Genomic DNA, 16,149 nt, shown 5'->3' with positions numbered 1-16,149 from the left:
TTTTGGTCATAAGAGAAAAGCTCTCAACTAAGTAATGTACACTCCTATGTAAAAATATGCCATACAAAAGACTTTTTGCATAGCAGTCTTTCAAATCATTCCCTGTGAACACATTGATGAAATTCTGCCAAGAGTTACATACCCCACAGGAGTAAAGAATACAGTTGACCCAACCGTTTAAGCTAAATGTATATGTATTTTCCATCATTTAATACTTTTGAGGGCATTGAAACAGCAATCCTTTGCAGTGAACCATTAAATAGAATGAAAAGAATCCAAAAGCTCACAAGTTTTGTTTATATCAAGCTTCTTTACAAGTGAACTATCAATGAGACAGTGTCACAAAGGCCCGAATTCACAGAGGAGGTTTTGAAAACCCGCGGTTGACTCCATGGTTTATGCAGATTTCCTGTATAAATTACGCTTAATTTAGCGTGTATCGGGCGCGTGTATAAAAAATGCCCTGTGCTGATGCGCGCTATTGTTACAGTGCGCCAAACTGACGCCTGTTACCATGGTAAGATACGCTATTTTATTCATGAATAAAATAGCGTATCTAACCATGGTAACAGGCGTCAATTTGGCACACTGTGACAAAAGCACGCATCAGAATTTGACTTTTTTTATACACGCTCCAGATACGCGCTAAATTAAGCGTAATTTATACAGGAAATCTGCATAAACCATGGACTCAACCGTGGATTTTCAAAACCTCCTCTGTGAATTCAGGCCAAAGAGAATAACAGAATACAAATCAAGGGATGATTCATAGGATAATAATATAAAGCAACTGCCCAAAACAAGTATTCCAATCAACATTCTCATACCCAGGGGCTTGCATTAAAAAAAAAAAACAGCTGATTTTGATAATTAGAGAATACAATGTCTCCTTCCTAATAACACTTTCAACACCAGGGGTGGATGGTTCTTGTATTAAGATTCCATTGTGCCCTTTGAGTACATCATATAGTGATCATAACATACAGAACAAGTCCCATGTGGTATATATGATAAAAACAGCTGGTCTCTGTCAAGTAGCAGGTGCATATATGTCATCTATTCAAACCATGCATACACTCTAAATGTGTTGTCAAGAATACATGTCCATACATACCATATTTCAAACATTTTAAGTAAAGAAAATGGCAAACAGCTTTCTTATCATGATAGAGAGTGAGGTCTGTTTTTTTTTTGGGGGGGGTCCAGTTTGGGAGAATATTATCTTGATTTGACACAGAACTGTACAAACCCAAGCTTAGATATTTGTCACAAATTACAATATCGAAGGCTTTGCTTTGACTTGTACTAATCTTTTGACTTCTAGATTCTTTAAATGCCCACAGTCATCAAAACAGATCATCAGTTCCCTTACCAAAGGATTTCAGTGAAAATAATAACCTTCTACTGGGCAGCCTGCAATCTGATTCAATAATAGAACCATTTATTAACCTGAAAGGACAAGGATGTTTGGGGAGGTGATGGGGGAGAGGGAGAGCTCCTTGAACGGTAGAGTCAAGGTCAAAGGTGATTCACTAACTGGGAGTAATATTGTTTCTTTAAAGTGATTTCTTGACCCCCAAAACAAAGCTTAGTGATTGATCTTTGGTACGATTTCTATGAGGCATTGCATTTATTACTGTGTATAATCAATTGTAAAAACCAGCACTATGATCAATCTCTATGCTTTTATGTTACAGGAAACTAGGCTTGATATTCATCTCAATCTCACATCAATCCAAACTCACTAGTTCACAAAAATAATTTTACACTGGGATTAATTTTATTGTTTCATATATGAATAATCATAAGTGCACTTGATCCAATAGATCAACATTCTCAAATGTAAGTCATCCATATCAAGTTTTGATTGCACATTTTGGTTATTTTAATAGCACATATCATTGACCACTGAATCCGGCTATTTTGGTTTCATATCTATAATTAAATTTTGAATTAAAGACATTCAGACAGTTCCCAATGTCTTAAAACACATTCTGCACTTGTCCAAGGTTTACCCACCTGGCATAATGACTTCTGGAAAGCCCATCTTTCTTGAGATTGATGTCTTACTATCAAGCAGATGAGGGTATTCTTTGTATACCTGAAACAACAAAATATAAAGAAACAAATAGACACTAAAAAACTTCTATTGCTCAAGACCTGAATACTTGGAAATGTCACCATTTATAAAAACAACCCTTATCTGGGTTAACCTTGATCAGCATTTTCTTACCATTATGATAGCTCCAAATTTAATATTTTCTTTGATATGTGAAGTAAATTTGTAAATTGTACTTGACAGTGAGATATGGTAATGAATTCAATTCAATTCATTACATTCCAATTCAATTAATTCAATTTCAACTTAATTCAAGCAATCCAATCCAATAGAAATTTGATATAGCACCTTTTCCTTTCAGATACAAGCAAGCCAGATGGATGATGATATGCTGCTGTATAAATTCAATCTGTACATTTCATGATATGAAATAAATAACTATGGATTTGAACTTATAACAATGAAATGAAACTGACCTGCTTGACCTCTCCATGCAGCATTTTGAGAGTGACCCATATCCCTTGACCTTTGTGATTGACCTCTTTGGCTTGTACAAACCTTCTGATGACACTGTCAAGTCCATCATCACCAGGGCAACTAATGACAACAAAACAAAACAAATAACAAAACAATTACATTTGTAGTTATATTCTTAAATGAATCTAAAACAGCTATGTCCAGTACATACATTTCCATACCCTAAGCAGGTTCAATAAAAAATATCCAAGCTTCACAATTCCCTCTATTTTGTAATCCAAGTATTTCAATGAATGCTATGCTATTTTAAAGACCTAACGTCTCGCATGTTTCATTTTCGTATTGGTTATGATACAGATCATTACCCTCATTAATAATTTAGGTAATAAAAATACCTCATCACAACTCCTACACAGGTCATTAACTTATTGTGTGTCAATTGGTACTTAGAGACCATTTTATTGTTATTCTTCAGCATAAAGACCTCAGTTCATTAAAAGCTTTGTGATTGATTACGCATTTGCTTAGTAGGAATTGCTGCACATGTTCAAAGCAATTAATCATAAAAAACAATGATGGGATCAATTAACAAGTCTTGTGTAATAGAGCCCATGTGAATTGCCAGAGATAAAAACTAATGCTTGTAATGAATGCATTCACTAATACTTCCTCCTGAGGATAAAACATGTTGACCGAAGATTCAGAAAATAGACAATGTTCATCCAAAACAATATTATTTTCTTACTAAAAGGCAATGACAATGGCACTTTTCATTTTCTTTTTCTTTTTTATTATTCTTACTTCCTCAGATTATTTAATCTTAATATGGATTTTAATCTCAAAATGGGGGAAACAAATCGACAACATTATATCCGCAGTCATGCTACTGAAGGATGTGGTTTTCTGATACTATTAGGTCATCATAGCATAATATCATTTCATTTCTATTCTATATTTACTGAAACAGTAATAATACTAGTGAATTCATAGGTTATTCTCATACCTAATCATAGATCTAATTCTAGACTAGGCAAGAATTTTATTCCACAGTTCTATGGAATGTTAAAATTCAATCTTCCTTATTCAATATTAATTGAAAAGGATAATGTACAAAACAATCCACTGAAATATTCTCTTTTTTTCTTTCTCATTTCAGAGCAAAAATTTGAGGGACATTTTCTCACTGTGCAGATAAGATATTCTATATTCAGTAAGGAGTTGGTAACTGGCAATTCATAAAATTGTGGTCTAAGTTGAAATACATTTAACTTCATGAATACTATGAGAACATTGGTTACATATTTCAGTTGAACTAACACCAATGGGGAGATAGTTTAATTTGATAATATGATTTATATTAAGTACTCACGGTTGGAATGGCAGAAAGTACTGTTTTTCTTCATCTGTATCAAGCTTTCCTGACACGATATCAGTGATTTCCATGGCTGCCACACCCCATGGTCTCCTTAGTCCCGTTGTATACTTCTTGCTGTGGTCTCCTTCCTTTAACTCCATCCGACCTGATATATCACCAAAACAATCATTGGGTATGCATGAAGCATTTATTTGCTTTCATCATATGTTTGTTAAAATATTGTTAGAAATGCTGTTGTTGTAATTCCTTGCTCTTTTAACATTCTTATTCATCTGAGCCCAAGAATAGATTAATAGACCGTGCATTACACATTAAATGTTGGTTTTATTATCTGTAATTATTCAGGAAATTGTTTGGAACAAACTACATCATTTATAAAAGAAAGCATTAAAGATAAATGCCAGTTGTGGTACCGATATCAAAATGGGTTCGTACAGAATCCAATGGAATGACCACCAAAGTGTCTGTTTATACAAATAAAAATATGTGCCAAAGGATTCTGGAAGAAATTGAGTAATTGCTGAGAAATTAGCAAATAAGCATGGGATTCGGGTCAAGCGTCGGGCAGACATTCAAAGCAATAATAATACACTGTCCCTTGTGTGTCCATCTATGTTGGTGATCTTAAGTGTGAACAGTTTTCAGCATAGATTTCAAGATTTCACAAAGTTCAGTTTAAATAACTGTACCAGATCTAGATCCACGATGATATAGTGGCAATTAAGCCTGGTTTTACAGCCTTTCTCGTGAAATCAGTGTTTATTGCAACTAGGCCTACTTTCATTTATCTTTAATATAAAAATATTAGTGAAGTAACTACAATAATCACTTTCTGCTCTAATTTCATGGCATCAAGACAATAACATGAAGTCAATCATTGAAAATTCATTTGACTAACTTGAATGCAATAAACAACTGAAGACAATAAAATAGCCCTATTTCAATACATAATACCTTTACAGGAGCTTTGCTATAAAATGAATGAGAGTTCTACATTCGATTCATAGGGGAAGTGAGGAGAAAGGTGAGGGGTGAGGATGAGATCTTAATGATAACTGGACACTGGAGAAGTGGAAACATAAACTCACCTAATCTAATGATCTGACAAACAAGGAAGATCTTTTCTCTTTGAAGATCTTTCGCCCCAAGATCCTAAAAAGAAAATCAACACAAATTAAACAATCACTATACACTGTCATCAAAGGATATACAGTAGGCCAATAGTGACTACAGTTTAAATCTTAGACAGTGATCTTGTGCCTGAGGAAATGCATTAGATTTTTTTTGTAGCTGTCTTTGAAAGAGAGTGAAAATATATTGGTTCTCTGATTGCCTTCATTAATTGATTAAATGGATAAGACTGTAATGTTGTATGAGTGGCTACATTTCAACAAGACCATTAATTGTTAAATAGGTCATCGAAACATACATTGTATTCTACTACAAATACATCATGTAGTGAGATTTCTATAATAGAAACCAGCATATCTCTCCCAACATATGTACAACTGTTTATCATTTGACAAAAGGAACTTATCAAGCCTTGAACTAACCCAATAGCAATTACAAATTCATTTCATCAGGTCAAAGAAAATATTAATCAAATGGCATAATGTGAAAAAATAACCACTTTTTCAGTTTCAAGTCAAAGCTTTTACGAGAAATTATGAAACACTATCTTCAAGTTGAGTTCAATCAGATTCACTTTTTCCAAAGTACACATTTCTCAATACTTTGCTTCGTTAAATACACCTCTGGAAACCAGGATATACCTGTAACCATATTTATACTTCTATTTCTTTTCATACTACTCGATTGGTTGACTTTCATTTTAGCACAGTATGCGGTTTGTGGTATCAAGATTCACATACATGCTCCCACAGTAACAGTGCAACAGTCTAGGAGCCCAAGCCACCTCAACGCAGGGAATAATTTTGCTTATTTGAATAGCATTTTTGGTCATAAGAAAAAAGTTCTTAACTATTACAGTCATATGTAAAAATGTTGATAAAATTGCGATGCGATACCAGGAAAATTATTCCCTGCAACGGGTGTGAAAATCAAGGATGTGATCCCCACATAGCATCCATGCCTCGAACAAGGCATTTCAGATTATCATTATCTTAAATGGTATAACAAGTCACTAAAGTAGTATGCAAAATATATCCATAAAAGAGCAGGTGCTTCCTGTTTCATAAAGGACTTGCAACTGTTGTAACTTTGCCATTATGGCAACTACCATGGAAACAGGGCTCAGCAGCCAATCATAATCAATGTTAACATGGAAGTTGCCATAATGGCAAAGTTAAAATAGTTGCAAGTCCTTGATGAAACGGGCCCCTGGGAAAGCAGCAAGCAAAAAAATAACTTGACCCATTGACTACTGAGTTATGTCATTCTCATATAGGCTTTGTGTTATTACACAGTTCCAGTACGCAATAAGTTAAGAACTGTGGTCAGCAAAAGATAAATGGTCAAGATCACTTACTGTGAAAAGAGTCTTGAGGTTGTACAGCTTATTCAAATCAGTCGGCGTACCTTTACTACTCCATTTTACAATGTAGGATTCACTGTTAGATGCAATGACAAGGAAATATGAAAGAATAATTAGAAGACTGATTTACCTATGCGTGAATTTCTTCAATCTGATAAAAAACAAAAGGAAATGAAAAACTGGATGTAACTTCTAAATATAATCCAAAGAATTTAGAAAAATAATGAGACAATCAAATCTTATCAGAAATGTAAATTATGCGATAAAGTTGCACAACATTTTTCTTCTTTAGTATTTAACTATAACCACCATGTAATATAATGATTGAAAATCCCTAACCGAAAATAACAAAAAATCCATATTTCATTGTTCGAAACAAAAATCAGAAACAGAAAACCTCAGAAAATTTGTTTTGCCCAAATTAATCATATGCCCGGCAGCCAGATCGACGTAGCTCTATTCCTTGTATTGTTGACCGCAAAACAGGGTAGAAGCAACTCTCATATTTTAATGTCTTTTGGTCTGATGCGGCCGGGGTTTGAACTCCTGACCTTCTTGTTGTGAGACGGACGCTCTACCAACTGAGCCAACACAACGGTTATAATCAAACTGCTTTAAATTTGAACGCCTGTTTCATTCAAATTAATCAAGTACTTTATTAAAGTATGTATCATTTCCTACAATCTTCTATAAATCAAATACTAAGTATGAATGAATTTCTTGCTGACAACTTTATTACACCAATAAAGATGTATCATTCTACATCACACATCATAATCCAAAAACTTTAGGAAGGATACTTTATTTTTCAACACAATTTATAGGGTATCTACAATATTGATTTTTCAAATTTAAATAGCAACATGAATCATGATTGAAAACTCAATTACAAAACACCAAGCACAAACACGATCAGCGGTGCACTGTTCGGTGTCGAAAATATAAATCCGTCTATATGCTAATCATCTTTAAATTTCGCGCTTACGTGAGCGCAGTTTTAGTGTGCAGTTTGACCCAAAGGTCAGTTCTGGCACCTACTTGAGTAGACTTCCACTGCGAGAGTAAATTCAAAGACGTTTCGAAACTCAATTGTGTTCAATATCGCATTCACGATGCTCAAGGTCGTAAAATTTTGGCTGATCACGTTTACAAACGAATCTTTTGCAACGTTTAAATTATCTTCTCAATCTTGATTTGGAAACTGACATTGCAAACACCCTTAGAAGATCAGATTCATGATAAATGGGACATGAATTACCAATACACAAAAGGTTTTGGTTTCTTGTTCCTATACTTCATCCTTGAAATGATGCTATAATGTGGTCAATACCAAAACACTTTAAATGAGACTATGGTTCACTATTCTTATTTCTCTGCCATGGTCAAACCGCATAGTATAACCAATATTTCTATCTAATGCATGCACACATTTTGCCATTTTACTCAAACTCAGTGATTTCAATATGGTATATGAGCTTGAAAACTTGACCTTCTAGTTTCAAAAGTCAGAAGTATTATGATAGTTCCTATACAATTTCCATTGAAATCCTGAATAAAATGCACATTCAAAGTCAATACATAACTGTATAATATAGATCTGAGGAACATGTTGTCAATCTAAAGGTTTTCTATATCATTAGTTTCTTCAAATGATTAAAAGGTTTTTCGCAAAATGGTTAACAGGTTTGCTTCTGGCAGTCATTTGAACATTTATTAACCGGTTTTACTTTGACCTATCAAAATCGGAGTGCTCACATAAGTTGTCAGTATAGACTCACGCATTGTGTGAACTTTCCCATTCTACAGGACTTCGTAATTTATGTATTATAAATTAGGTGAAGAGCTGTGACTATGTGACTAATGGGACATTGCAAAAGAAACTTAGGTTCAATTGAACATCAAAGACAAGTCCCCAAATCAAACATAATTAAGTGTTGCAAAGAAAGTAGAGTAGCAACTGAAAGCTAATCAACTACAAATTTGTGTTTGATGAAAGACTTGGTCTTGATTCAGAACTTACATGTACATGTACATAAATTTCTTACAATATCAGAACTATCAGAGCTACTAGCTGTATCATTTCACACGTTTGTTAAACCTACCTAATGTGTTCACACAATTTGCCATCATAGAGACTCATCAGCACCTCTGAGTTCTCACCAATCTTACATACAACGTTCTTAATCATGACGTACAGGTTGTATGTGTAAACAGTGCTCTGCTTCTTTGTCCTTTGTAAGAACTGTTGGATTAAGAGAAATTTAAAGAAAATAATGGAGTGAAATAAACATAAGACTGGTACAAACTAATCTTTTATTCAAACAAAACCTATTAGAATCGTCACCAGTATTTTTGCTATAAACCTGGAAAGCATAAAGATCCCTCACAATACCCTAATACATGTAATTTATATATTGGCTGATAACAGAAATAATGAATATGAGTAAAGTTTCAGATAATCAGGAAATTTGACACTTATCTAATCAGTTTCAGATAACTTTATTTTGTTGCCAAAAATATTCTAATTGAAAAAAATATCAGTCTTAATGGCTCAGAATGAGACAGAAGCAATTTGTTAAACCAAAATAAACTGCAATTTTGACCAAAATCAAGATTTGCAACTGATTTGGTGCAGTCACTGCTACTCTATACAAAGGAGAATAAACCATACAAACAAGAGTCGGTGAGAGAGAGGTTGACTTACCGAAGTTTCTTGTTGTCCAATGATTCTCTGTGTTGCCACTTCATGGAGTCTATGCAGCGCCACCGTGCTAAGCATTGCGGGATTCTGAACGCTACCCTCTTCATCTCTGATCACAAGGTCAAGGCCTAACTTCCTACGATTGAAAGATAAGAGATTAATCAGATATGATAAAATATAAATTCAGGATAATGCAATCTTCATCATATTATCAATAATTTTTGTTTGTAGTTTGGCATGTGGGGGCGTCTTGGTCTAGTGGTTACGACTCTCGTCTCTCTATCTGAGGGACATGGGTTCAAATCCCATCCATGGTGTGTATTTTTTATTAAGAAATTTACCCAAATCGTGCTGCACTCAACCAAGGTGAGGTGAATGGGTCCCCAGCAAGATTAATTCCTTGAAAAAATGCACTGAGCGCTGGAAGGCTGCTTGAGATAAAGCTGGGGTAATAATAATAATAATGCACGTCGAAATTGCTTAATATTTCTAGACAGATGGCGCAATATACATGCCTACAGGTATTATTATTAAATCAGTATCATTAATACAATATATACTATAGTAAAAGTTGACCACATATTATCTGGTCAACACAAGTAGTTGATGATTATGACACAATACCAATCTCTCTTAGTTGCATGGAGGATTTATCGATTTGTATTAATTTCCACATCGAACTAAATGCTCTTTTACCATTTCCAGTTGCATCACTCTGCACTAGTCTACAACTCATCCAATATTCTTGTAATTTATATGTCCAATATAAACCCGAAGGGAAGCCAATATCAAAGAAACAAGAAGTCACACAACTTCAAGAATTACATGATAAAGACAAGGAAATACTGTCTGGGCTGAAAAATGTTAATTACATGTACCATAAGTTAGAAATTTCGAGCTCATAAGAGCATCAATCTACATGTCTATTCAAATGACTGGTATGTAATGAAAGGCTTATTTTGAAAACTAGCTAAAAATAAACAAATAAAAATACAGAGAAAATACTAGTAGGCAGCAATAAATTTGTAATATTTAGTATACAGACCTAGTACTGTTTATCAAAACATGTTTTGTTTTCATGGAATTTGCTTCCCATATAGTATTTTGTACTTTGGACACTTTTTCTATTGAACTCTATAAATCTAACCACCCTCATGAGGAATGGAATGACCCTTGTTATTGATAAGGGACAGTAAAAACTGCTTCAAGCAATGGAAGATATCATTTAGTCTCCTGGGGGTGCATAGCATGCAGGAGCAGGGTGACCAGATTTCATAAAATGAAATAAGGGACAATCGACAAAAAAGATCAACAAAGAAGGCTACACAGTGTTACGCCTATGAAAAATTATAAAGAATTAGAAGGGAGGGTGAACAAAAGAATGAAGGAGAGAAAGAAAAGACGAAAGAAAAGAGATGAATTGAGAAGAAAGAAAAAAAATAAGGGGAAAATGAAGGCAAAAATTAAAAAAAAAGAATAAAAGAAAGTTAGAATAAAAGGATGAAAGAAAGAAAAAAAGAGAGAAAAATGTTTCCGTCATTATTTGAATTGAATACAGAAAGAAAGAAATAAAGAAAGAAAAGGAAAGGAATGGAAGAGGAATACAATGTGTGAAAGACTATTAAAGGAGAGAAAGAAAAAGTAAGAAAAAGGAGGAAAGAAAGAATGAGGCAAGAATAATGTTTCCTTCATTCTTTGAAAGAAAGAAGCCAACAAAGAAAGAAGGAAAGCAGTAAGGGAGGAGGAAAGGAAGGAAGAAATTAAGGGAGGGAGGGAGAGAAAGAATAAGGGAAAGAATTAGAAAAAAATAAAATGAAGAATTAAAGAAAGGAGGAAAGAGAGGGAGAAAGAATCGAAGTGAGGAGGCAATGAAAACATAATGGAAGAAGAGAAAGAATTAAAAGAAAAAGGAGAGGAAGGGAGGGGGAGAAAAAAGTTTTAAGAAAGAAAGAATATAAAAAAGGGAAATAAAGAATACGGGTAAGAAAAAGGAGGAAAGAAAGAAAAAATAAACAGAGAGAGAGAAAGGATCAAGAAAGACAAAGAGGAAATAAAGATTGATGGAACAAAAATAGGCAAGCAGGAAGGATAAAAAAAGGAGGAAAAAGTTCAAACTTCAAGCAAAAAAAAATCCAATCATCTAACAAAAATCATATTAATATTTGGTGTTTTACAAATAATTATATTATAAAAAAAATAGAAATGAATGATAAAAAGTGATTTTTTTACTTAAAAATTAGATGAAACATCGCGGCATCATACACAACAAGACTCGAAGCGAAAGCTGAAACAACTAGATCTAGTTATGAAAACTCAATGACTTGTTCCTCCGAGATTATATCTTCAAATCAGTAATCTGAGAACCCATAATCATGATAATATAGTCATACTCATACAAATTTCCTGCCGATTTTTTTTTATTATTTTGGCTAGGCTAATTTTGGCATGTTTGGTGGAGAGAATCTGCTCCGATCCTACATGCCTAGCCACACGATGGCAGGAGGCAAGTTCGTTTGCGATGTATTGGGTTAGCAAGAAAATCACCGCAGAACTTGCAAGTTTATTTATCGATTAATATTGTTGTCTCTGTTTCGTCATCTGTTGGTTGTTTTGATGAAAATTCGTCACTTTTAAATACATTTTGTTCAATATTCTGAAATACGGGACAAATAGGCGTCCCGGGAAGGGTTTGTCGGGACGCCGGGACAAACAAGCAAAATACGGGACAATCCCGGGAAATACGGGACGTCTGGTCACCCTGTGTGGGAGTCAAGGTTAAATGGAATTCACATGAATGGAATGCAGTGAGAAGGCTGTCAAGTCCAATAACAAGTGTCCTCCAATATTAACACTCACCTTTCTATTCATTTTCCATTATAAAAGCATGGAAATATTTCCTTACTATAGACATGTATGGGCAAATCTACACCTGCCAAATCAGGAAAATTATACCTACATGTAGTCCCCATCTTCCAAAGAGTTATAATTGAACCAATCAATTTCAATTGTATGGAAATCCATCCATACCATAATTTTGTCTACAGGAAATTTGCACGAATCTCCTAGTAAACAAAGGGATTCACACTGAATCTTCAAGAGAATGATGGATGCATGAATATACATTGTATCGAGAAAATATTTTGAACAAATCTGCATTTTAGATGCTGACGTTGCTTGCTGTCCATAGCTGTTCTACTCTTTGCAAGACGGGGCCCTCGTAGTCTGCCAGTGTGAAAGTAAACTTTTATGTAAAGTATTTTTATATCCCTGAGGAAAATACATGCAAACTGATGAATATATTTATCAAAAGAAAAATTACTTGAACCCTCACTGGGATAAATTCCAAGGAAACAGAAGTAAATAAAACCTAAATGAATTTTGAGAACTTAAAATCCTATCAGGAGTTAACAAGATGAATGTGCCATTATAGAGTGAGTAAATTTCATACAGGAGGTGCACTTCCAAATTTGAAAAAAAAAGTAAGCAAGTGACAAATATGACAATTCCTGTGAAATGTTTTTTTTTTGGGGGGGGTGTTTGGTCAATTTTCACTCCAGCACATCACCACTGAAAACGAACCTGGTCCTGGGACAAACCTAAGTACATGTACATGATTTGGCTGTATTTTTAAAGCACCAAATTTTTAAATTATCAGCAGCACCCCCCCCCCCTCCTTTTAATCATATCTACATGTACATACATGTACAGTTCACACTGAAGCCAATAATGAACACGGGCTAAATCTGTCCTAGAACCAAAAATTTCACACATCATTTATTTCCCCATTTTGCTGATCAGCAATATTTAGGGTATCAACATACATTGACAACAAAAGAAATTCCAGTGCCCACAAAAGTACTTTGCAGTAATGACAATCCAGACACAGGCTGTCAAACTTGAAAACAAACTCAATGAAGTGGAGAAAAGTTCCACGAGTCATCTCTTATTGATCATAAAATCAGCAATATGTAAGCCTAGAGCTGAGTGCCTACAACTCTTGCAAATTTTAAGGACAAGTCCACCCCAACGAAAAGTTCATTTTAATAAAAGGAGAAAAATCCAACGAGCATAGCACTAAAAATTTCATCAAAACTTCATAATAATCAAATGTAATTATAATAAGAAAATTATAACATCTTAAAGTTTGGCTTTACCAAAACAGTTATATGCAAATCCTGGTCGGTATGCAAATGAGGGGGCCGATGACGTCACCCACTCGCTATTCATTATATATTTTATTAAAATATTAAATCATCAAATTATCTATTAAATTAATATGAAATATACATATTCTCCTCAGATTTATCCCTCCCTGAACCTGTGCAATTACCATTGTTTTAACATTTTGTAGGTTGGTCATTTTGTCAAAGCTGTATATTGTATGATTTAAACACTTTACAATAACATAAGAATTAATGAGTAAGGGGCATCATCCACTCTCTCATTTGCATGTAACTAGGCTTCAAATATATTACTGTTTTGTGAATTTCATTTTACATCAGTTTTTGATGAAATTTTCAGCATTATGCTTCTTTAATTTTTTCTTGATTCAAATCAACATTCTTTTGGGGTGGACTTGACTTGTAAGGTTTCAAACATTCTATAATTCTGTTTTTAGCTTTGAACCCTTATCAACAAATATCACTCCATGGCTGGAAGAAAGCGCACGTGTGAATTTTCAAGAATGCACGGCTTGTGTAAGCCTACATGTAAGAACGTTAGCTCAAGCATGTGTTCACTGTGTACAAGAGTTAACACACTTCTGTCTGTCCAACAGAATAGGGAAAGACGTGTATGTAAATCACATTACCACCCAGCCAACGATGTGTCTCTTGATATTCTATGTAACTTAAGGCAATTTTAATCACCTCTAAATCGTGTACATTTTCAAGAGGCGACTTCCTTCATTCAATCCATTTTCCTTCCTATTCCTAAGTTCTAATTCAACAAGTTTCAAAATTATCACCAAAGTCTCTTAGCGCAAGAGCACTTTCCCTCAAGCAAAATATGATTTTCTTGCAAGTACCACTCCCAGAATAGAACAGCAATAAATAATGGTGAGGGAGAGAGCATGAAAAAGATAAATGTAAATTATGTACATGTGATTGAAGTTACTGAACAATAATTGATAAAAATGTTGTACAACACTTGCAGGTTAATCCAATATTTTGATTTTCTTGTATTCAGGGCTCCAAACTATTTTTTTTTTCATTTGGTCCAACCTGTTCATGATGGACAAGTGGATATCCAGTTTTTCTATTTTTCACTGGTCCTAACCTAAAATTTACTTGTCCCCCAAAATGTAGAAAAACATGAAAAAAGGCTTGAGTTTATTTTGTTGTCCTTTATTGCTTTTAATGCCCCCCCCCAAAAAAAAAACATATAAACAAACAGTACACATACACAATTCATGAGAGCCATTTCTCAATTTAGAGAACCATTTTGATGCCACAGCCATTTTTATAATTAAAAAAAGGGGAAAATATCATTTGTATTAGTTTAATATACTTTTTATGGTCATGCCGGACCAGTAAAAGTTACTGGCCTGATAAGAGCAATTTACACAGGTCTGGGACTGTCTGACAGATGCAAGATGCACGCACCCTGTGTATTTTTTATTATAAAGGAATTCTGAGATGATAAATTGGTGTTCTTCCATTTCTGAACACAAAAATTGAGCAAGCCTCATTTTGTTATGCAGTGTCCAATACTGGCATGATATGTAAATATTATTTTGGCTATAGTGGGAATCAATAAATACACGTAGATGAACTGACCTGTTAATGAAATCAATTTTGGATGTAACATGCTATATCATCTCTTAAAGCTCATATCTAAAATTGTAATTCCATGTCTAAAAAGGCCTTATTATATGGGGTATTGTCATTCGAACAAGTTATTGATATCTCACTCTATATAACTGACCTGTTTTAGTGAAACCTGCATGTATCTTGGATATAACATGCCGTTTTGTCTCAGTAAGCTCACACTTTCTCATGCCATGTCTGAAAAGGGCTTTTCATTTTAGCTACTGTCATTCACAATGGTAATTAATAACTAGCTGAATGAACTGACCTATTAGTGATATCTATCTTGGATGTAAAATGGTATTTTGTTTCCTGAAATCAAGCGTTTTCATGCCAAGTCTAAAAGGGGCTTATCATTTTGTCTACTTTCATTCACACTGGAGATAAATAACCAGCTGTACCTACCTTTTGAGTGAAATCTTGCATATAACAAGGTATTTCATCATGCATTCTCAAGCCTTCTCATACCATGTATGAAAGGGGCTATTCTTTTAGGCTCCTGTCATTCATACTAGAAGTTAATAAATAGCTGTACTGACCCGTTAGTGAAATCATCTTCTCAAGCCTTTTCATACCATGTATGAAAGGGGCTATTCTTTTAGGCTCCTATCATTCATACTAGAAGTAAAAAACTAGCTGTACTGACCTGTTAGTGAAGTCTATCTTGGATGTAACATGCTGTTTCATCTCCTTGATGTCATCCACCGGTAGAGTCCCAGACATGATCTGTCGTCGGCAGTCGATGAGCTCGTACAACATCTTGTGCACCAGGTCGTACTTCTCTATGTCTCTCTTCTATAAAATTGAATGAACACAAGTAAATTTATGGAAACAGTTGTTAAAACTTGGGACAAAAAATGTTAATATAACTTTATAATCAATACTTAACCTTTATGAATCAACACAGATATCCTTGTTGCATGTAGAAATATTGAATCTAATTCTAAAGCCTATCTACAGTACAAGTAGTAAACCTTTGATAAAGTTTTAATAACATGAATCATACTGAAAAATGATTCTAACATTTTAATATTACATAAGTGTAGCGTTATATCACTTTTCATTGAATGAAATTTTGACATTTTTTTACATTATCCTGGAATTACTCCCCATTCCGTGTCTGAAAAATAAAATTTGGTTTCTAAATTCACACATTTCAACTATTAATTTTCCCCATGAATATATAAAAAGATTCTTTCATTCTCTTTTGATTTATTTTTTCTTCTTTTATTTATG

The 16,149-nt window shown here is 34.1% G+C and overlaps 1 protein-coding gene across 9 annotated transcripts in view; it reads right to left on the bottom strand.

The window, feature by feature from the left end:
• Positions 1-16,149, bottom strand: part of LOC121425592 (dedicator of cytokinesis protein 1-like) — a 105,807-nt gene that overhangs the window by 53,353 nt on the left and 36,305 nt on the right. For all 9 annotated transcript variants that reach the window (XM_041621694.1, XM_041621696.1, XM_041621695.1 and 6 more), the window contains exons 6-13: positions 15,560-15,708; positions 9,110-9,242; positions 8,508-8,647; positions 6,400-6,481; positions 5,000-5,063; positions 3,906-4,056; positions 2,536-2,656; positions 2,020-2,101 (exon numbers count right to left, since the gene is read on the bottom strand). In XM_041621694.1, coding sequence (XP_041477628.1) covers positions 2,020-2,101; positions 2,536-2,656; positions 3,906-4,056; positions 5,000-5,063; positions 6,400-6,481; positions 8,508-8,647; positions 9,110-9,242; positions 15,560-15,708 — 922 coding nt within the window. The remainder of the gene's footprint in view (positions 1-2,019; positions 2,102-2,535; positions 2,657-3,905; positions 4,057-4,999; positions 5,064-6,399; positions 6,482-8,507; positions 8,648-9,109; positions 9,243-15,559; positions 15,709-16,149) is intronic.

Source organism: Lytechinus variegatus, chromosome 12, assembly GCF_018143015.1.
Source record: "Lytechinus variegatus isolate NC3 chromosome 12, Lvar_3.0, whole genome shotgun sequence".
NCBI lineage: Eukaryota > Metazoa > Echinodermata > Echinoidea > Temnopleuroida > Toxopneustidae > Lytechinus > Lytechinus variegatus.
This window is presented reverse-complemented; position numbering and strand designations above follow the sequence as displayed.